At 42.2% G+C, this 24,428-nt stretch overlaps 1 protein-coding gene across 1 annotated transcript in view; it reads right to left on the bottom strand.

Moving 5' to 3' along the window:
- Positions 1-23,690, bottom strand: part of EXT1 (exostosin glycosyltransferase 1) — a 270,085-nt gene extending 246,395 nt beyond the window's left edge. The window contains exon 1 of the mRNA XM_030553739.1: positions 21,799-23,690. Within this exon, the coding sequence (XP_030409599.1) occupies positions 21,799-22,760 (962 nt within the window). The 5' untranslated portion in view covers positions 22,761-23,690. The remainder of the gene's footprint in view (positions 1-21,798) is intronic.
- Between the last annotated feature and the right edge of the window lie 738 nt (positions 23,691-24,428).

The following is a 24,428-nucleotide window of genomic DNA, read 5'->3' on the forward strand; positions in this document are numbered from 1 at the left end:
TCAAGTTAAATGATGCTTTAAACTCTAGCAAGCCAGCCCATCAGGGGGCGTGGTTTGAAGTTCAACTGCTGCTGATGCTTGAGCGAGTAATGCAGTGGGGACTCGGCTACTGCATGCTGCTAATACAATCACTCTATGCAGCAGCATGCTGGTTTTCGGTGCAACTGCTCTCACTCCAGCTAGGCTATCTCCAGAGGTGTTAACTTGAGCATAGATAACTGACTATGGGTATGGCTACACTTGAAATTTCAAAGCGTTGCCGCGGCAGCGCTTTGAAGTGTGAATGTAGTCGGAGCGCCAGCGCTGCACGTAAACCACATCCCTTACGGGTGTAGCTCGCAGCGCTGGGAGCCGCGCTCCCAGCGCTGCAGCACTGATTACACTGGCGCTTTACAGCGCTGTATCTTGCAGTGCTCAGGGGGGTGTTTTTTTCACACCCCTGAGCGCGAAAGTTGCAGCGCTGTAAAGTGCCAGTGTAGCCATGGCCTACGGTAAAGGCAAGCCCCAAGTCTCTCTGTGCCTCAGTTTCCCATCTGTAAAATGGAGATAATAGCACTTGCCTACCTCCCAGGGGCATTGTGAAGATAAATGCATTAAAGATTATGAGGCACTCAGACACTATGGTAACGCAAAGAAGTATGATAGATAGATATCTAAGTGCCTTGGGTTTCTTTTAGTAAGAAAGCGATAGACTAATTAAAGAAAATGCAGGACTTCAATATTGTGTGTAACAAAAATCAGTCATGCTCCATGTAGATTACAAACCCAAGGCACTTGAGGCAGAGTAATCAGAGTCAACAGGAAATTTGCAGTCATGTGATGATCAGTGTAGTTAAATGAAAACTCGAATATTGAGAAAAGGGTCAATCCTCTCCCACTTAAATCAGAAGCAAAACCTCCCCATCATCTTCCATGGGAGCAGGGTCCCGCCCAAACTTTATACAAATAAATAGAACTTAAAATAAAAAAGGATTAAATTAAGAGATGCTGAGATTAGCTATAACAGACCTACGAATGTCCCAGTTACGCTGGATGTGTACAGCTTGACTTTATACCATGGAGGCAAACGCATTGGTCACACTGGACTACCTAAAATAGTTTCACATTGTTGTAGCACTGATGTAACTCCACTAGCGTTAGCTCTAGTGTAGATGCACAACCAACCACCACAGGAGTTTGACACTGTCAATTAACAGGGTTACACAGGAAAGCATTAAAAACACAGACAACAGCCAGCAGCCCATCCATCCCAAGACTCTCAATATTGCTAATGCTGGCAGAGCTGAACCATTATCAGCACTGGGGTGAAGTTTTTAGAGTTTCCTCAGCACAGACAAGGTCCTTAAATCATGCAACCTTTTGGACCTCCCCTTCTCCATTACTTTCCCCAGTGGTTCCTGACAAAGAGTAACCCTGTCCCCCTCCTCGTCCCTCTTTCTCACACACACACAGACACACACTTACTTGAGCCATGCCTTCTCTTTTCTAGATGAAGTGGTGGAGTCAAACATTTGCAAATACTCCATCTTCCCCAACTCTGTATGAAAAACCACATCTATTGCCGTTTCAACTTCCATACCATTTTCCAGCACCTTATCCCCTCACTGAGTCGAGAACGAGATTATCTTAGCAAAGAAATCTGAACCCTTTTGAAGTCCATGGGAGTTTTGCCATTGATTTCAGTGGAGTCAAGACTTCACCTGGGTGCCTGAGCTAAATTTAAATTCAATATTGAATAACCTCAAAGAAGAGAAGCAGAGGGTCTGGGTGTATTGGAGTAGAGCAATCCACTGTATTATACTGTTCAAACTGTTCTGACTCTCTAAGGTTCAGGCCAGCCTTTATTTTTAAATTCACACCTGTTTTCCAACCCCTAAACAGCAGCACCATCAGCGAGCAGTTTTCCTTTAAGTTTCCACCCCGGGTAAACATTGACACAGAAAATCCAGGCAAATTGGCCACAAATCTCAAACTCGGAACATCACAGGGTCAGATCCACATAGGAGAAAGTGTTTGAGTGCAAAGAGTCGTTTACAAAAAGGGTACCCAAGTATTTTGGTGATGGGTGCCTTAAAAATATTATTTCACTTTATGTCAAGTTTCAAAAAAGGGAAAACGCACTCTGTTTGACCACCTTGCAGACAATAAAAAGAACCCCTTAAAATAAATTTAAAAGAACTGGTGTCACACTGATGGCATACATTCAGCTAATGGCTATATCTTTTCACATTTACACTAGCAAAGTAAATTCCTTTCACTTCAGTGACACAAGGTTAAAAGCTTTCTCGTGCAAAATCAGCAGCCAGCTTGAGTTTTAAATATAATGCTGCTTTGCATTTACACTGCAACAAGGATGACAAAATGTTTTACAGACATGAATTAAGCACGCCTTCCAGGTAGATATCCATCCCTGATTTACAAATGGGGAAAGCGGAACCACTGAGACAAGGGACATGGAGAGGCTCACACGGGATCCTTAATGAAAAACCTAAAAGGAACAATAAACTGCATGAGAAGAGAATTCATCTTTAAAACTTGGATAATTTGACTTTTAAATGAGAGCTGCTGGGTTCCATAATCTCTGAAATATTCAGCATATTTAGTTTATGTGTGACATGAGACTATGCTGCAAGAAGACACATTTACAAACCAGCACACTGTCTGGCACTCAACCTCATTTTTTGTGGGGGATGGGGAGGGTTTCTGTCTCAACAGATCAAAGGCTCCTGGCCATGGGAACTGAAACAGCTCACATAACAAGGCAAGGTACCTTCCATCACTATCTGCTGCTGATGATTATCAGCTGACTAAAGGCACAGAAGAGCCACAACAATTCTGTCAGGAACTAAAGCTAGCAGCCTACACATTACACTAATATCTTCCAGGAGCTGGGGGAGGACATGAGAGGAGGAATATTTCTTTCAAGTAAACCATTCGAGACACAGCAGCAGCCGATTAGACCATAAACGTGAACAGGCACTGCCTTTAACCTAGGCAAGAATGCCTTGTCCTGGAAGTGCAGTCTGGCCTCAGCAGCGGACAGCTTGTTGTTTTGTCTGTGGCTGTTCTACTGCATTTTCCTCTCTGCAAAGGAGCTTGCACTAGGAGAGTGATTTCGAGAGGGGAATTCTCTCTGCCAGGGTATCATTTAGCAATTTATTACATGCCCTCAACCCCATTGTTTCCAAGCCTAGAAGAACAACAAAAGCAGCTGTTAATCAATATTCAAAATTATAAGGCTTGCTTGGCAGACAGGAAGCAGGACCTAAGGCAGATCAGCCTTTAAGAAGGTTACAATTCATGCAAGGGGGCAAAAAAGGAATTGAGACTTCTGTATCGGTTTAATTAATTGTGCAAACAAGAATAGGGCCTGAATCTGTGAGGGGCAAAGTGTCACTGAGTTGAAGGTGCCCAGTACTCCATAGGATTGACCCTATAGTTCTTGTGAACAAGTTCAATAACATTATTATTATTCAAACTAGTGATTAATAAAAACAGACACGTAGAGCGAAGTTTTCATCAACACGGATTCCCTGCAAGGAATGTTCTGATATTTTGCCATTGTAATTCTTGGGAACGGTTGGGATACTTAACTTTAATACAGGGGTCGGTAACCTTTCAGAAGTGGTGTGCCGAGTCTTCATTTATTCACTCTAATTTAAGGTTTTGCATGCCGGTGATACATTTTCACATTTTTAGAAGATCTCTTTCTCTAAGTTTATAATATATAACTAAACTATTGTTATATGTAAAGTAAATAAGGTTTTTAAAATGTTTAATAAACTTCATTTAAAATTAAATTAAAATGCAGAGTCCCCCAGACCAGTGGCCAGGACCTGGGCATTGTGAGTGACACTCAAAATCAGCTGGTGTGCCACCTTCGGCATGCATGCCATAGGTTGCCTACCCCTGCTTTAATATCTAGCTGGCTTAAGCGCTCTTGTGCCACCTCTTCCTAGTAAAAAAAATGGCTTTAATGCAAAGCATTGGGTCGATATCACATACAAGGACCTGCAGTATCCTGGAAGCACATAAAACTGTCACTAGTGAAATAGTACGCCGTGTGATTGCTACCAGCTCTAGCTGCTTCTTTAATCTTGCAGTAGCAGACGCACCACCATGGGAAGATGTGATCTTCATTTGGTACAGGGTGCTGGATTGAAGCAATGTAGACATGCTCAAGAGATGTAGCCCCTTCAGGCATAGACACTGCTGCAGAAAGTGTTAACAATACCCCACGGCACAGCTACTTTTTGATACTGATAAACGGATTTTACAGGGTTACAGCAATGCAAAGCAAACCATCAATGTTGTCTGCTTTAAAAATAAAATCTAAGGGACAGCGCAATGTAATCTGATTGAAAGTTTCTTGATGTCAATGATAAGTCTCCAATTGACTTGAATGGGCTTTGGATCAGGCCCAAAATGCTCCAGTGAGGACCAAAATCGAACGAATTCAGCAGCTGAGAAAATTAAGTCAAGGGTAGGGACCAAATCTGTGGTGCCAAACCCACATCCAGACTTAATGCTGGATTTACACTGAAGTTAGTGGGAACTACAGGCACCCATGTACTCTGGAAAGAATACTCAGACATGGGGGGGACGGATAGCTCAGTGGTTTGAGCACTGGCCTGCTAAACCCAGGATTGTGAGTTCAATCCTTGAAGGGGCCACTTAGGGATCTGGGGCAAAATTAGTACTTGGTCCTGCTAGCAAAGGCAGGAGGCTGGACTCAATGACCTTTCAGGGTCCCTTCCAGTTCTAGGGGATTGGTATATCTCCAATTATTATTTACCCGGTTTTACTGAAGTGCCTAACTTTAGGCATCCAATCCTGAAAATGTTGGCCTTTATTCCTAATACTTTTAAACTAAGGATTCCCTCCCTTTCTATACTGAATCCTTTAAACAAAAAAAATTGGAGGGAAATTTTAAAGGACAGTACTATTTCTCCTGCTCTCACCCTTATGGCTGCCCCATTAAAATTAGGGATGTAAAAGTGTAATCTGTTAATGGGGTTAACCAAGAAGCTTCATGCTTATCGGTTTCTGTTAACAATTAAACTCCACTCGGGGATCCCTGCTGTTGGCCCCAGGCCCAGAGATCCCAACTCCCGGCCCCGCACCCAGGGATCCCCGCTGCCAGATCACACAGAGCCCAGAGGATGGGCCAGCAGCAGGGAGTCCTGGGTGTGGGGCTGGCAGGGAGGAGCACCATCTAGAATGTGGGGGTGCTGCAGTACCCCCCACACTCATAGCTCCCCAGTTAAGCATTTAACCATGTAACCAACAGAATTTCAACTGGTTACATGGCTATTGTTTTTACATGTTCTTTACATCCCTAATTTAAAGGGTCCATTTTAGACATATAAGGAGCACCCACCCATCATTATACAAAAGGAATGGTTTCAAATGTTCTAATCACTGACTCTTCACTAACTGGGAGAAGGGTTAAAAAAAAAAAAAAGGAAAAAGTACAAAGGGATCCTTTATCCTGTGGGTAGAATTAAAACCAAGTAGAAATGAGCTCATTCTTAGGCTTGTAAACCAAGCCTTTACAGATAATTATGTTTTATTACTCTTCATTTTATGAGCATTGTGTTATACAAAACAAATACCAGATGCCTATTTGTTTTATTCATTTTCGGGGGAGTGGGGAAAAAAATCTCTACCAGCACTGTTATGAGCAGCGCTGCTTTTAATTAAACTCAATGCACAATGAAGGCATAAAAATTAATACTGTTTGAAACCAGCAGGTAGGAAGCAAATATATCCAACTGTAACTGCTGAAAACCCTCTCCCTTGGCGCCTGCACTGCAAGGGGGAACATTCACAACAAGCCTATTACTTAGGAGCTGGAATCCGCAGAGCTGGTGCTCTTGCACAAGGTCGTTTATAGATTTCATTTTTGTGAAAAATTAATGCCAGTCTTCGCAGAAATCAAAAAGCTGGCGGAAAAAAAAATCAATGGGAATTTAACGCCACCTGTGTTAAAATGGCACGCAAGGCCCACGCAGAAACAGACCCATAATAAGTGAGAGCTGACTCTCTTAAGCCACATTAGGCGACCTGCTGAAATGGAACAAATAGGATATGCTGCTGCCACCTTAGAGAAAAGGCAAAGGATGTGCAAAGTGATTTCTGGCTAGCCTGGAGTGAATCACCCGGGTTCTGAAAAAACAGTTAATGTGCTGATACCTTTCAAAGCAGGGGTCTAATTCTTCAACCATTTATTCACTGGGTTACTCACCTGAGTAATACCTGCTCACATGAGTAAGGCATGAAGGATGAGGCCCCTAATTTGAAAGGGGGGCCATGTATCTGTAGAGCCCAGCAAATCCACAGATCTCCTCAGACCATTTTTGCGGATCGGATGTGGATACACATTTTTGTATGGATGCAGGGCTCTATGTATCTGTAATTTGAAGAATACCATTGCTCTTTTCAGATTGAGGCAAACAAATCCAATGTAACAAAAGCCAAAATTTGACACATTTTCTCCAGAAAATAAATTAAATATGACTTTTCAGCAGTCCGATATAAATGATGATTTGCCTGGAGGCACCAGGGGAAAACTATTTCCCATTTACGATACTGGTTTCCTTTTTAATTTTAATCACATTCAGATGTGATTCTGGCAGACCCAGTAGTGACTCCTTAGTTCATGTTAACTCCACATTGCAAATCCAGTTTTCAACATCATATCTAGTATTTGTTTAATGTTACCTTCCCCAAAGAGAAGCTGATCTTCCTGAAATTTTGCATACAGCATCTCATCCCACAGTAGAGTTTTTCTGGAAAGTTTGGGTGTTTAAAATTATATATTACACACATACACACACTTTCAGTTATGGTGCAACAGTAAATGAAGAGTGAAGTGGCTACATCCTTTATTTTTTCATTGTTAGAGACTTTCATAATTTACTTTTTAAAGTAGAAGAATTATTGTACAGAATTTGTAATACGTTATCTATATTTTAGAAAGAATCTACCGATACCTGGTTTTCAAACTTAACTATTTCCTAATGAAATTTGTTCACAAATACGTTTTAGATTCTGTACTTCAGTAATCCAGTCAGTTAATTAATTATAGTCCTTGCCTATAACGAAACCACAAAATGCCATTATACTGATCAGCATATTAATTGTGAAACAGTTACCCTCACAGTAAACTAAGTTAAACTAAATAAAAATAATAATATACAATCACATCAATAGGACAATTCAGGATTAAAGTCTCAGTAGCAAATGTCTTAACATTTCTAGTCCCTTAATTTTACAGACACACACGACACAGCAGAACTCACCTGCAATCATTTCATTATAGCCCAAGTTACAAACATTTTGGCTAAATTAAAGAAATCCTTTAGATACAAGGAATAATCACAATCCACTAAAACTGGAAACAACAAAAAACAAAAAAGTCTATACTCGCTAAAGTTCAACCATGTTACTTTGCATTAACAAAAAGAGAATTATCTGCATTAGTTACTTCATGTCTTAATTTTATCCCTCCAGTATCTCGAGACATCAGTCAAGACTGGAGCACCACTGTAAAACCACATAATAAGAATTGGGGGTCCCTACTGACAAGGTGCTTACAATCTCAATAGAGATGACAGACAACAGAGAAGTAAGGTGTGGGAGGAAATAGTATACAAGTAAAAGGATCAGGGCGAAAGGTGGGAAACATCATGTTACTTCCAATTCATGGGAAACATGCGAAGTTCAAGGATAGCTCTGGAATTCTCCCCCCTCTGGCAGGTTCCAGCCTTGATCTAGAAAGGCTCTCACCATCTCCTTGTTATTAGGAAAGTTGGTCCTTTCTTCTCAAACATGGACTTCACATTCCCTTGCTTTAATCTAGGTGCTCATTGTTCATTGAAGTTGATCTGGAAGCTGCACCACTTGCAGAAGCTCCTCCATACCAAGATGCATGGAAGCAGTGAGCCCAGCCTTCCATAGCTACAATGGCTACTCGTAACCCAACAGACACATTTCAAGGCACTATTATTATTATAGTATATGAAGTCTTTAACCTAAGTGCAAGGTACTGAAGCAGGATCTTTAATCATACGTCTCACCAACCAAACCAATACCAGCTGGGTTCTTTACTTAGCTTCTCAAGATTCTGTCTGGTTTGTGCCCAAGGCACAAGGCAGAGATAAGACTTCCTCTTGGAAGTCTCTCCCTGAGAATGTCTTCTGCAGCTCTTAGCATAGCTCTCAAATCCTTGCTATTTATATTGGTTCATATAGGACCATCCTATTCACCTTGACTATCTATCCTTCTGCATATATGTGGCTGAAGGAGGAGATTTAGTGCTGCAGATCGGGTTTATGGCTGTGTTTTTATCATGTAATCTGTGAACAACGTGCATATGATCAAGTGAACAGACCAACAGGAAAGCACAGATAAAGCACCAGAGTGTACTTTGTCACTTGTGTTAACAATTGTAGCTTAGCTTTTATTATGTATATAACTTTGCAACATACCAGAACATCTACAGAAGTATATTTTGTAAGTAAATGAAATAAATAAATAATAATAATGATGATGAAGAGTAGACCTTACTAAACTACTCTGCCATTAATATTAGGAGGGGAGTGGTAGAAAAGTGATCACATTGTTTGTGAGTGCAAATTATCCAGTTACTAAGATATTTTTCTATTTATTTAGGGAGGGAATAGTCTACAGGAACATGTGCCTGGGAGTCTTGTACCCATGATCTCTGAAGTGTCATCCATGTAATTTCACAGAGTCCTAACAACTCTCGTGCTTTGATTATTCTCCCTGCCCACCCCACCACCTCATTTAATCACTTTATTCTTGCCACAACAGCAGCCGAAAAAAACATAGTTGAGAGGTCCATGGCCGAACAAGTCACTCTGACTGACAGGAGGATTTGGAGAATGTTGATATTCCGGAGGAAGCTAAAGAAATGTCCAGGGGCGGGGCGAAGCAGGGACTACAAGAATGTTTATTAAAATGGTTGCATGTTCCCCAGAAAGAAAACACATCTTTGACACACATCTTTGCTTTATGTCTAGCAATCAATGACCGCCCAATTGAGTCATACCTACATGATTTATCATATGCTGAACATATGTAAAAGCTACTTGAGATTTGTGTCAGGTCCAAAAACAAAATACAATAAAATAAAAATATATATTTTTAAAAGCACCTTTTATAATCTCCTCTGCATTTCCAAACCAATATTTGAGTCTAAGAGCAAGGCAGGCAGTAAGCTGACAATGGGCTTGCATTAAGAGATACAGAACTGCAATATTGTAGTTAAAGGGAGAGCAGGGGTCAGAAATAAGGTATCTGATTGCTTGAAATAGTTCCCTGCCTTCCAAAAAGCTGGCTTAAAATTCCTATCTATAACACTCACCTTGCTGTTATAATTTTATTACCACTACTTTGGGGAATTTCTCTGGTACTTAATATGCAGAAATGGTACACAGGACTAGTCCTGCTGCCATAGATAATGTGGTTCTAAGGGAAATCCATCAATTGTTAATGGCCAGGCAAATTGTTGAAACTAGAGAGTTATTCACAGTTATCACACTGTGATTTGGTAAGTGTCCATGCCTGATGTGATCACTCACTTGATATTTTATTCCATTATAATTAAAGTAGTATGCTTACCTTTCAGACGTTAAAATAAAAGGAGGTGGGAAAAGGTTTTATTTTTGTTTTTAGTTATTTTAGGTATACCTGTACTTACCTGAAGTTTTTACATTAAGAGAAATCTTTTAGAATAAAATCACGGCCAGCTGAAATGCTTAAATCCATCTGATCAGATATTAAAGTACTTAATCTGCACTTAATTTTAGGCTCAGATCTTGCAAAAAAGACATATGCACATGCAGAACTTTATCCACTGAATGCCTTAGTAGGATTGGGACCAAAAACTGCAGATTAAGCACGTTTTAAATTTCTAATCAGAGGGCTTGAACATTTCTATTGCTTAGGCTAGAACAATTTGTTGTTTAATAAGTTATATACAGATTTCCTCAAACTCATAATGAGTTCACTGTCTTGCATAACCAACTCACTGACTATTAATTTTCAGCTTTACTGCAATTCTTACATATCAGATGCATTTTTCTTGTTTGAGATTCCTTGTTTTTACTAAAATGTGGCTTGGGGTTTGATTTTGTTTTTAACAGCCCTCGAAGGGAAAAAAGTTACTTTTCAGGAGTACTTCAAAAGGAAATCATATTACACAAAACAAACCCTAGTATTACATTTCCTGTTTGGATTAGATAAATTATATTTAATTTAAAAAATTCCATCTGCTAGCACCCAGCACAATGGTCAATGGCAAATCAAGGAGATAAAACATTTATACGTTTATCTTCCTGAAATAGCTCATCGGGTGTATGTGCAGAGAAACCCAAACCAAGCCTTTAGAAATATAAACCCAGACTCTATAAGCCAAGAGTTGTCCTTCCCTTCATCTCCAGATAACAGGCTTGATTTCCAAAAGCAGCCTCTGATTCCGCACCTGCAGACAATAGTGGATGCAATTTTGATACCACACTTCATAGCAGTTCAACATTAAACTACCCAATTGCACCTGTAAATCAGGTACTGCTATAAAATGTGCCTGTAATTATTTGCAGGTGCAAAAATCAGAAGAGTTGAAGCTCCTCTGAAAAGAATCAATGCCTCTCACTAAACTTGTTATGCAGCTACATGAATGTGTGAGAGAGACAAACTGATACCCCAAGGACTAAAAACGGGACAAGCAAACTAACACACAGAGCACCTGTACCAGTACTTGCTCCCTTATGATGCCCATATACAATGGTGAGAGGGTGTTCTGTGCCAGTTTGTGCTCTGCTCACTCCACCAGATGAAAGGCAGGTTTACCTGCAACCTGCTCACTCCGATGCCAAGGGGGAATGGAGCAAGTTAATCTGGTGGCCAGAGCAGATGAATGCACCCATTCAGACCCAAATCCATCTGCTGCAAGGGGTGGAGGTGTTTATGGAGGAGCTGCATAGGAGGACAAAGCATCACTGGTAACCCTTCCCCTGAAGGGCTGAGGAAAGGGAGCTATCCCAAACTGGTGGGAGGGTAGGAGCGCAAGTACTTCCTCCACCCAGGAGCTAAGACAGAAAATGAAGAGCACTCCAGGAGCAAGAACCACCCCTCCCCCCGTTCCCACCCCCGGCCTCTCAGCAGTGGAGAGGAGAGCAGGCCTGGCACTGGGAGGGAGGACAGATTGCTGAGACCCTAACGCCACTTTCACCTTTGCTATCTCCACCCCACACTGCAAGATAACCACTAACCGAGGACTCAGCTACATCTGCAGATAAGCGAGTCCATTCGCACACAGTCGGCCCCCTTTTTCATTTACACAGAACATGAGCTGCAGCTCAAACACCTACACACACAAATCTGTAGGGGAGATGTTTGTTCCACCGGTGCCTGCAACTCCCATTAACAAGAGAGCATCCAAACGTATTGAGGAAAGCAACAATACCTCCCCTTCAAGCCCCTCCACTGGTTTCCCAGCCAGCCCATAACAAACCTAAGATCCTCCTAGGATCCTTCGAGGCTCAACACAATCCCAACCTAACCTGCAACTCATTTCTGCTCTTCCGAGCTCTGCTCACTACCTACTTTCCTCCCAGTCCTCCCTTCACCAACCCCTCCCAGCCGCACACTTTCACTCAAGTTTTCCTCCTCCTTTCTCCTATTAACACAAGACATTCCATCTCACCCCTTTGTTTTGGGCTGCTGTTTTAGATTGTAAGCTTTGGGTGGCATTTTATTCTACATTTGTAGAGTATCATGGTTTGTTTTTTTTTACAGCCCCAAATAACAGATTAATAACAAACCTGGGATCCCCTAAGGAACTGAAGATTCGGTTTAATGCAACATGTCATGCTGCTAGAGAAGGAAATGTTATTATAATAAATAATAGATGATATAGGTGCTGATGCACATATCCCCAGAACTACGATTGGGCTTGAATTGTTCACTTTCATCAATAACATATCTCATGTGACTATGTTTACAGCAAATCCAATGTTGTCAAAAAACCTCAAGTATATAATTACAATCTATTACAATTATGCAAAGAAACATTACAAAGAGGCCTTCTCATTTCCCATTCTTAGCACTGAATACTTTTGTTTTCCAGCCAATCAACTAAATTAGTCCTAATTCTGTTTCATTCAGACACATAAAGAGTATATTAGAGAAAAAAGTGAACAAACAGGAAATTCACTTAGGAACTGATTTTAGCTTTCACGTGTTCCTGGACTAGAAATTGTCATGGGGGAAAAAATCAACTTAAATAAGAACAGCTTTAGTGAATTTATTAATGGCATTGCAAGGTCACATGGAACATTTACCTGTTATAGAGACATCTATAGCAGCGGTAAATGTGACAACATCTGGTACAGTTGGAGTTATGTGGGGTGAATTAAAATAGTCATCCCTTCCAACACTGTGACCCAAGACAACTCTGTCACAGATGAAGCAAGCAAGAGAATCTTAGTTTGGAGAACATCAGTTACTAGAAACTGAATAAAACATCAATTATCTATCCTTGCTTCATGAAATATAAGGTGACACAGTTGACAATAATTAAGACTCGATCCTTAGGTAGCACTTTACAGATCTCAAAGTGTTTTAAAAAGGAAAGCAAGTGGCATTCTCCACTATTTTGAAGACATGCGAACTAAGTCACAGTGTGGCGAAATAACTCATTCAAGGTCATACAGCAAAGCTGGGAACAGAATCCCAAATCAGGTCTGCTGACTCTTATCCTTTGGACCACAGTGATACGGAAGAATAGGTTGGAAACTCATGAGATACCATGTGACAGCATTACCAATGCAGTGCAGTATGGAGGGAAACTGGAAAAAATCTAATGTACTTTAATATGAAAAGGGAGCATGATGAATCCAACATTAAAGCCTCCACTGTACAAGTTAACACAGCTCAAAAAGCCACACTAGATCCCTACCATGACTCTTTGGAAAGGACATGATTAGGAAGGTAAACAAAGAGGTATCTCATTACAACACCGGAGCAAAAGAAACTGTCATCAAAACCTGACAGCCAATGTTAATATTTAAAAGTATTCAAACAAGATACGTTGAGAGAGATAAGTGGCGAATGCACTACATTAAAAATGGACAAAGAAGAAAGAAGTGCCACCTTCCTGCTGTTATTGAAGCATCCTAGGCTTCTTTGGTTGCTTTTAATAATATGTTTCGTTGTTCAGCAAAGCCACACTAACGAAAATTCAGATCTCAATCAAAAAGAATGTGCTTACTGAGAACTCGCATATAGGTTCCTATCGAGAAAAGCAGTGAGACATGTGCTTTCCTGAATCAGGGTCATATACATGAAAATATTGCTCCTTTTTTTGCATGAAACATACTGCTCTCTCCTTTAAACCCTTCCTTAAAGCCACTTTCTTTCATGACTTCTCAATATATGGATCTCCTCTTCTAGGATATTGACACCTAAACTATTGTCCATATAATATGACATCTAAGTTAGATTACAAGGCTTTCGGGGAACGGACTGTTACCATATATGCTTTATAAGTTTTGTACACCTCTACAGCCCCATACAAAAACTTTAATATTCATTTTATTTAAAAAAAAAACATTACACAACATTAAAAACACATTAAATAAGTGTTTTCATCCCAGCCTATCAAGATGAAGGGGTGAGGAGAAACAAAGACTTCAGAATACAGTGTGACCTATAACAGGGTTTTGTTTTAAAATGAAAATATCCTAAAGTATTTGCTAATGTGGAAAGCTGTGGAACCTTAAATATAACAGAGTTATACTCATGCATTCTTCTGTGCTAATGTAAGCTGCATAGGATATGCAACAGACACACACATATTGCATCACATTTAGATATAGCCAAACCCTGTGGAAGAGAAATCAGTCATCTTAATGGTACAGAGCATGCTATTTAACTAATTTTTAAAACAGTCTCTAAATACTTGCTTGGGTGCCTATTGATTAATTTCTCTAGTTAACAGAATGGTTTGTTTATCAATGACCACAAACCTCCTTGGATATTCAGAGAGAAACTTTGTAGACAGAAAGAAGACGACACAGTGAATACAGATAATGCTCCAGAAATCACCATATTAACAGCCAGTCCTCTCCACACCCAGCCTTTGAGTAAACAAGTCTTTCCTTCTCTTGCTATGCAAAGTGTTTTCCTTTAAAACAAACTGAATAGTGAGGTGTGGGGAGTTGGAGAGGGGATGGTGTTTTTAAAACATTAACTACAAATATCTGAAACAGATGCTTAATAATCCTAAGCATGGAATGTAGGAGTAACCTCACCACTGGGGTTCAGAATGATTTACCTACACAGGAGCAGCCACACTTAGGGCTTGTCTACATCAGAAAGTTGCAGCGCTGGTGAGGGAGTTACAGCGCTGCAACTTTGAAGGTGTACACATCTGCAGGGCATCACCAGCGCTGCAACTCCCTGTTTGCAGCGCTGGCCGTACTCCCGTTTTGTCTCGGGTGTAGAGGATCCAGCGCTGGTGATCCAGCGCTGGTAATCCAATGTAGACAGTTACCAGCGCTTTTCTTGACCTCCGTGGAAGGAGGAAGCCTCTGGTAATCAAGCTGGTTTCCTTTCCCGGTTTGCTCTCTCGGTCCCGGAGCCACCCAGCAAACCGCAGGGAAGGAGACCTGCTTGCTCGGGGTTCCGGGAACGCGAGAGCAAACCGGGAAAGGAGACCAGCTTCGCCGCGGTTTGCTCTCTCGGTCCCGGAGCCACCCAGCAAACCGCAGGGAAGGAGACCTGCTTGCTCGGGGTTCCGGGACCGAGAGAGCAAACCGCGGCGAAGCTGGTTTCCTTTCCCGGTTTGCTCTCTCGGTCCCGGAACCCCGAGCAAGCAGGTCTCCTTCCCTGCGGTTTGCTGGCTGGCTCCGGGACCGAGAGAGCAAACCGCGGCGTTCCCGGTTTGCTCTCTCGGTCCCGGAACCCCGAGCAAGCAGGTCTCCTTCCCTGCGGTTTGCTGGCTGGCTCCGGGACCGAGAGAGCAAACCGCGGCGAAGCTGGTTTCCTTTCCCGGTTTGCTCTCTCGTCCCGGAACCCCCCTTGAAGCCGCCCAACAGCGCTGCAGTGTGGCCACATCTAACACCACTTGCAGCGCTGGTTGCTGTAAGTGTGGCCACTCTGCAGCGCTGGCCCTATACAGCTGTACTAATACAGCTGTAACAACCAGCGCTGCAAAATTTTAGATGTAGACATGGTATTAATCAGACCAACGGTCCCTCCCTAGTTCACTACCTTGTGACAAACAGTGGTTGCTAGATGATTTGCAGGAAGTAGCAAGAAACCTTCCAAGGGATGACTATGGGATCTCTCTCACACAGGGAAAGTTTCCTCCTAACCTCAAGTAGTTAGGAGTTTGGGTTAAGGCCTGAAGCATGATAGGAATATGTATGTATGTGCATGCCTGTATACACATGCAATCTTTTTCAGAAAAGGCCTCCCACGTCTGTCAATGGCTACAAATGGAATGCATGTATAACATCTCCCCTCCCTCCGAAGAAACAATCGGAGAATCCAGAGATTTTAATACAAGATTAAACTGTGAATGCTTATTAGTAGTAGTATGCTAGGACCAGTCAGGATCAGTAGCTCACCATGAATATAAATAAGACCATTAAAGTATGGGCAGGGGAGAAGGAAGAACAGTACTAGCAGAGCAATCTGGGTGAAGATCATTAATTTTATGTTTTCTTGTTTTACTTGTTCTTATAGTAAGGGATGGGCTAGGTGTGTAAGGGGGAATGGTTAATAGGAACAAGAAAGGGAAAGGCAATATTGAGGGCCGCATGAAGGAAAGAATAAAAGGGAGGGGGAGGCGGACTGTGAAGCAGGTGTAGAGGCAAATAACCGAATAGCAGTGAGAAATAAGCATCTGGAACCAAAATATAAGGAAAGAGTTTCATAGCATCACCGCTCGCTGTCTGAAAGTTCAGAAGGTGCCATTGCTGCAACCATTACCTCAGCTCCTACCTGTGATCTCAGGGACTGACTCCATCTAGAAGTTTTGTTTTCCCACCTGGCAGAAGAGGCCCTGGTGTCCTGGGAGGAGGCCCCAGAGGGAGACAATCTGGCCCCATATGTGTACATATACATACACACTATTTTCAGCACAAAAATAATGCAGAAGAAAAAGCCTATTAAAACTATGTCTTCAGATGTCTCCGTTTTGCGGGAAACCTGGTAAATGCCAATGCCCACCTATTTGCTGTATTAGAGAAAAGCATTTTAAATCAGCAGTATGAAGATAAAGTAACTGGAAGCTGATAGGACAGCAGTTTGATGGGGATAGCAGCCAAGCAGCTGTGATGATCTGAGAAAATGCCCAGGATCCTTCAGTGGCTCTTGAACTTCTCCAAATCTACAGTTTGGGGAAGAAGCCTACTGGTTGTATCAAATCTATAGGCCAACTCTGGTCCTATTGAGGTCAGTGGCTTCAAACAGGAACAGAATTTGGCCCCATATGACCATTCAGCCTTTCATAACTATCTACACTAAACTAGAGGGTTTCTTACTCATTCCTAAATAGCAGCTTAAAAAGTGAATTGAAATTTTTTTAAAAAACAAAAAACTTATTTAAAAGATGCCAAATCAGTAACAGAATTTATGCAGAGACTTTAAGGGGACAAATATGTTGACAATTTAATACAGTGGTCCCCAACATGGTGCCCATGGGTGCCATGGCGCCTGCCGGGGCATCTATGTGCGCCCGCGTACTAGCCGGCAGACAACCATCCGCCAAAATGCCGCCGAAAAGTGGCATCATCAAGAGGCGTCGCTGAAATGCCACCAAAAGCGGTGTCACCAAGAGGCATTGCCACTGAAATGCCACTGATTTTCAGCAGCATTTCAGCAGCAACGCCTCTTGACGTTGCCACTTCTCGGTGGCTCGTCATCCAGTGCCAGCCACCTGGAAAAGGTTGGGGACCACTGATTAAATACAACATATTTGAAGTTCAGCTCCTCTATTTGCCTGCCAAGATCCAATTGTAAAGTTTTGAGTCTCCCTTGTGAGAGATAAAGACATCGCAACTGCCTAAAAAGGGAGGAGTTCAAAAAAGGACACAGGGGGTTGTACTGCTAATTCTAACAGAGGACACGCAGAACCCCAGACTCTATTCTTGGCAGGTAAGAAAAGATGGTAACGAGTTAAACATTTAATTTTTTCCCCTTTTTTTCTTTATTATGCTTCATTATAACCTTCACATAGGTATGCATAAAAATGCTTAGGACAACGGTTCTTTCAGCATAATGTACATCTATCTGTAAGTTACATATGGTATACTAAAAATAAATGGAAATGTGTAGAGATACATTCATCTATCATAGGCATGCAATAGGTTGGTACTAGCTAGAGAGATGCCACATAATTATAGATGCATATACAGATGTCTAGCTGGATTTTGATCTGTTGAGCCTATATTCCATGTATTGAAAAGGAGAGTGCTCAGCTGGTGTTTACAGGCCTCTAAAATGTTCCTCATTTCAGACTCAAAGTGGTCTATGCTCCACACTAATTTGGTGGAACTGATCCCACATCACTTTCCGTTCCCTGCATGAAGCATTTCTCTGTGTCCCTGTATTTGGGCGCTGGCTGATTGACATGTATAGCAGGCGAAGGTCTGAATAATGTCTCCCTTTGCTTATGCTCTGATCAGTTCATAGAGGCTACAAGAGCCAAGATCGCTCTACATGTATTCTGCCTCTCTCTCATAGCTAATCTATGGATTTTTCCATTGATGAAGTTTCCATCACTGATTCCACATAGGAGGATCTAATCCTTTTTACCATTGGTGGAGTATGAAGGACCTGAGCCAAAGTCCAATAAAGTCAACAAAAAGCCTCCTATTGACTTCAGTCACCTTTGGATCAGGTCCTAAACATGTGACTACCATCGCTGTCACTTTCTCCATTTTCTGAAAGTTGTGAGGTCAGGGCTATCGAGAGTCGAAAAGGCAAAGATAGACTGGGTTACATACACTGCTATCTTCCACCTTAGAAATATTTCACTTTTTAGAAAATGTCTTGAAAGCTTCTGGCTACATTAGGACAGACATGTAGCTTGCATTTGTATTCTCTGTTACCTTCCTGACTACATCAATGGTAATCTGTAATATTACCTTCCAAAAAGTAACCTGACATTATTTTAACCTACCCATGAATTTTGCTTTTGTTAATAGACAGTGTTTAGTCCACCTTTAAATGGCCTTTCTTTAACCTTCAATAAACATGGCACCTGTTCCTGTCAATGTATGCAGCTAATCATTTCCAAAAGTGGAAATTATCAAGCTAAAATTAAAAAACCAAATCATATTGAAAAGGAATTTTAAAAAAAGAGTGGTTCTAATGACAGACTATACAAGTCAACCCTACCGAAGAGACTCAGGGGCAGAATGCAGAAAGTATTTTTAAAAACCTTGTTTGCAATTGTCTTATCACGATAATGCAATTTATTTTAGTCTGCATCAGCTTTATCTGCCGAGATGCATAACTCTGATGAAAATTAATTAGCTCTCACGTACAGATGGCTCTCTTAATAGAACTTATGAAGATTGAGCCAAATATGTCCCCCTTCTCAATGGAATAAGGTGCATTTTTCACTTCACATAACTAGAGAAATCATCAGGGGAAAGGGCCAGGGGAGAAAAGAGAGAAGCTGTATTCTGTAGAGATGTAGATCTTGCTTTTACCGGGCCCTAATCATTTTGCTCCAGGCAGAATTTCATTGCAAATAATGTCAATATTACCTTTTTTACAAAGTCACATTTAACATTGGAAATAAATGTAAATCATAACCTTCCTCTGTTGATATGACATCATCAAGATTTTCAGTCCAATCACCTAGTTTAGCTGGCTTGACAAAGATTCTTCTTACAGCCAAGCTCAAATCATTCATGCTGCACCTTGCATGGATCAATACTTCTGAGCCAGTGTACTATATGAAGGGGCTCATGTGATGAACACAAGCACAGAAACAAGACAGTACAAATGCCACAGCAAATTTAAAAAAAAAAAGAGAGTGGCACAGAAGCTGACACAGAGAGTGAAATATTTGACTTGGCCAACTCCTTATGGACAAGCTAATCCATTTCTAATACACAATTCTTGGAAAATGCACATCATTTTAAAACCATGAGGACACGTTGCTTAATCCAATCCAAAAATTGCAGAACAAAAGCAGCTCGGTCTGACCTGAGAGTCATGTGAATATGAATTTAGATCTAGCATAGGCCTACTTTTAAAATCATTATAACGAATTTCTTCTTTAATTGGTATAGCCTTATGCAATGTTATCTTTCTCAGGTGCATTTTCAGTTACAGCTAATAGAGGACTACCTGTTACAACATTTACATATATATGTTATATAGTAACATGTAAGAAATACTACTGGCTGCCTGTAGTCATAATTGTCTCAGGATGTGACCCTGTCAGATTTCATACATTGAACAGAGTCAGCTATGATCAGTATTTGAATGGAAGAAAAGCAAAACTCAGGATGCTACAGGAAGTGGTATTCAGTAGGTGGCACACTTTGCCATAAATCAGTACTGAATCAATGCTTCAGCATTGTACTAAGGGACAGCAATATGCTCTTGCAGGTCTTTCAGATAAGATAAAAAGTTAAAAGGTCTTAACAATTTATGGTAATTCACAGGGGTATTAGCCCCAGTATCCTTACCCTAATTCCAATTCAACAACTACATTCAGCCGACCCAAAGTTCCTCCTGCAATCTTAAATAACTATGATTATCTCCACATACTGTCTTAAACTATTGCGTAGCGTTGCTGTGCAATGTTGAACAGTTACTGAACTCTACCCCAGATACAGTTGCACTTGCCACTGAAGTGGACTAGCAGAGATCCCTATACTTCTTAGATATGAAAGACATCCGGTGTGTTTTTTATTAATGTGTATTATAGGGTGCACGTTGTATATTCCTTAATGAAACTGACCTGCATAGACATTGTAAATAATACAAACTCAAGTTCCCACGTAATTCAAGTTCCCAACAGTCAAAGGTTTGACTGGTATTTTTTTGTGTTTCAAGAATCTAATAAAACTTTAAACCATCGTGAATTCTGCAGAATTCAGCAAGGTGACTAAAAGACATGAAAAGTGTAGACTCTCTCAGATTAAACAAGCATATGCCAGAAATCTCTGAAGACTATAGGCATTTACTCTCTCTCTCACAATGTTTTATGAAGAAGACATCAGTTACTATCCACAATTTAAAGGAAATCCCAGTTCATGAGTCAAATGTGTAAACATCTTGATTTGAGCTACACAAGCTGGATTTACACCAGGTTTTTCCATGTTATTCATACTAAAAAATTATCAATTTTCAATGCTCAGAAAGTGGACAAAATAAAAAGCCAAGAAGTATTTGTGAAGCTTCACACCACTTCCTTACAGGGCTTTAAAATAAGCAGTAGATGGATAATGTTCATATCAAAGAAAGCACAGAGCTTTCCTCCCTTTCAGCGTTACCTAATTAATTTATTTCAAACTTTGTGGCTAATGGCTGCAAGAGAAATTGGCAGCCAGTTGGAAATTTTGGTCAGCACTAATACCATTGTAACGTCTTCATTACCCTTTGCCAGGATTATTTTTCTTCCACACTGTATTTCACTATCCATTGAAAACTCTTCCAGCCTTTGGCAGTTCCTGATGCAGCTCTAGATTGTACTAACTCAGCAATATAAAGTTGCTCTGTTTTTAAAAAACTTCTGTTACGTGGAAACAGACTATGCAGTTTTTGCATGGGAATATTTGCTCTGGAGCATACACAGCAGTGGCCAGCATTTAACTGAACAGTTTCAAATGGACTAGTTAGTATTGTCATTCTAGAGGTAATTCCTGAACATGATTTTTCGGCAGCTACATAAACAAGCTACATAATTGCAAGGGATATTTGGGGAGAAGTGTAATACAGTACCCACCTATACCACCTGGTTAAACTTGCCCACAGCGGCAGTATGCAAAGCACCAAAAGAAGAAAAGTAATCAAAGTGTTACACAGAGTATACAGAAATTGTCCCTAGCCACTGGGAAGAGTTATCAACATGGGAAAAATACTAAGGGGCCTTAGAATCAGTGGGGTTTTCCTCCTTTACCCATTTGTATCATCTAGAGAAACAAGATTGTGAGCTATCTTACTACACTCCACTCTCTACAGGTCACAGACTCAGTCCTGTCATTGGACAAACGCTGTTTGGGAAAGACAAGACTGGGTGCCCCCACACACACCAACACTGCACACACACTCTACAGATCCTCAGCTCTCTTCGAGCTTTGTCCTCGGTGGTTAACTTCAGGGCTGGGAAGGAAGAGGACGTTTACCCTGAAGAGACAAAATGATGAATGAATGGGGGAGCCAGATATCAGACTAGCCTCTAGCAGCATCTTTGTTGAAAAGCCAAAGCGTGTGCATACAGGTCGTCAGCTCCTGGTCCGGCTAAACCCAGGAGAACCTACAGGACTTTGCATCCCACTGCAAATATTTTCCACAATGAGGTGCTTCCACCCCTATGCCCCCCTATATCTAAGCAACTTACTAACAGCTGGAAAGAATTTCAGGGCAGGAAAAGAAAAATCATGGCTTTCCTGTGGCCTGAAAGTATGTAGCACATTTAGAAATGCATATAGCTGACAGCTGCCTAGAACACCAGAGGCCACAAAAAACTGGCCTAAACTTAGGCAGGTAAACACAGAAGGGGCATTGGTCACTTACTTTTCATATTCGGTGTTGTCTCTATCGCAACGCGAATCCTTGTGCTTTTGCCAGTCTTTGCCATGCTTGCAGGTGGTCAAGAGGACAACATCCTCCCCGTTGTGGACGTGATATAAGGCATTCCTGGTGTCTGACCCTATCCCTGTCAGGTACCTTTTCCCCTTGAATACCAACATGTACTTCCTGAGAGGGGGGATGGTGTTAAACCTTAGAAATCCCTTCTCCCCTCCTGTCCTAGGATGATCCTTAGAAAAGAGCGGAATAGAAACATCGAAATTCGGTCTGAAGTTTTCAGTACTGATGCTAGCTTTAGCCAGCATCGCCTGGCCAATATCAAACCCCAAGTCTTCAGTGTAATCGGGCCAGGTGCCGGAATATAAATTAAAAATTAAATGATTTCTACCATTGTTCCACAAGTGGAGGCTTTGCACTTTCGATCGCAGGTTGTGCACGTACTGGGGTGACAACTGGTCTCTGTCTAAGGTATCCAAGCTCAGGACAAACAGGCAAGCTTGGCTCGGATCGGAAGTGTAAAACCTGGATCCCTCGATGGCTGCTAGAATGTTTTGGTAACTTTCGGCGATTTTCTCCCCTTTCTGCTGCGGGTATACGTAGACTTTGAAGCCGTTTTTCTTGCAAAGGGTGAAATCGAAGCAGGACTCCATGCGGCACTTCTTGCCTTTGTAGACGCTGGAGTTGGCGTCTCTCTTCTGCCTAGGGGAAATGTGCACATTGTAATCCTCGTTTTCCAATTGATCCCAAGGAATGAAGGGGCGCAAAGCGTCCGGGAATCGGGGCCAATAATGATCCGGGCTGGAGTGGTGCAAGCCATTTCTGCTACTGTGCTCCTCTCTCCTGCTTTGGTTTCTCGCTGCCCTGAACTGCAAGCCCCCGAAGTAAAACAAAAGGACGAGACAAGTGCCAGCTGAGAGCAGGATGAAATAGCGTTTTTTGGCCTGCATGTGTCCTATCTGGGTCAAGATGATTGTAAATAAACACAAGGATCACCCAAGTTTGCCAATCAACACTTTCAGCTCCAGTCCGCCATCTTCCCGCCTGCAAAGACTTCAAACTCTCTTCTACTACCTTCTCTTTATTCCTTTCCCAAAGGCTTGGACTGATGCAGCGCATGTGGGCGATTTCTTTAACTTTCTCCCCTTCTGTCTTTCATCTTTGGCTCGCACAATAGAGAGAGAGAGAGAGAGAAACAGCGAAGGCGAATAATTCACGCCCAGCACGAGCTTGCGAGGCAAAAGGCTGGGAATTCTCCTGCATGCACCCACATACACACACAAATGAAATAAGCACCAAATCCAGCTCCCTTGACCCCTCAATCAGTTGCAAGACTGAGTGTGTTTCCCCTCCCCCACTCTCTCTCTCTCTCTCTCTAGTGTTGCAAACGATCAAGGTACAGCAGCAACTTCAACTCATCCAAAACACTCCCGCAATCACCAAGCCCCCTGGTTCCAGAGCAAGTCAGCAGCAGCTCACAGCCAGCGCCGGTTCACACCGCTATCATTATCACATCTTCCAGCTTGAGCACCGTAACCTTACAAATCCCTGCATTTCTCTTTATTCTCTTCTGCAGAGGAGCTCCTAGACTCTGGGGCTGTTTACCCCTCTCTCCGCGATCTCTGTGAATGGCCCCCGGGATGGAACCAGCCGAACCAGCGAAGATCCTCCTCCTTCTTCCTCCTCCTCCTCCTCTTTGCTCCCGCCCCCCAGTCAGTCAATGAGGTGCGACCTGCCGAAGCACGGAGGAGGCTGCCTGCCCCTGTTCGAACGTCGCCGATCGCAGAGTTCGATCTCCGAACGTTACCCGGTTCTGAATGTTACACTTACACATTCCATTCCCCGACACCACAGCGCTGACCTCATCCATCCACGCAGCCCGCTCCCCCATTGGCTGAGCGTCACGTCCGGGGTGGGCGGTGCTTCCGCTGCACCCATTCATAACCCCCCAGCCGGAGGATACAGTGTTGCAGTAGTATGTTAAATGGAAATGCGTTGGGGACGGGGTGAGTGGGAGCGTTGCTGAGGAGGAGGGTGCCCCTCAGGGGGATGCCTGTTTAAGAGATCGCCCACACAGCAGAGCAACTTGCAGTATCTTTGGGGCACAGTCACTCCTCCTGCCCTTTCCCTGGCACAGCATTGATGAGCGAGGGTCGAGGAGGAGCTTTCTAGTTTTATGTTAAGCCGCGTCCTTGGGTGGGAGACTGAAATCTGATTGCAACAACATACAAGTACTTTTCAGTGTCCCCACGCTCAAGTACAGGCAGTAACAAGACTGGCTGCAGCTCACAGGCGGGAGAGTCAGTTGTCTAGGATGTCAGTCATAGTGCTGCACCCCCTGTCTTGAAGTGATTTCCATCATACACAGGGTTTATAGATTGGTTCAATGGCTCCCAGCACCCCCACTATACACATTGTTCCAGCACCCCCAGCGGCAATATTCAGTCTTTAGTGATTGTTTATGGTGGGAGTGTCTGTCGGGGGACAGACGCTTTCCAGTTTGCCTGAGGCTAGAAGCTGAGCCAAGGGAGGGTATATCTGAAACAATGCATGACAGTGTTAAGGGAGAGCCACCTTTGCGGGAGAAATCCTCAAGGCTATGTCTGCTGAGCAGCACA

This window comes from Gopherus evgoodei, chromosome 2 (genome assembly GCF_007399415.2).
Source record: "Gopherus evgoodei ecotype Sinaloan lineage chromosome 2, rGopEvg1_v1.p, whole genome shotgun sequence".
Classification (NCBI taxonomy): Eukaryota; Metazoa; Chordata; order Testudines; family Testudinidae; genus Gopherus; species Gopherus evgoodei.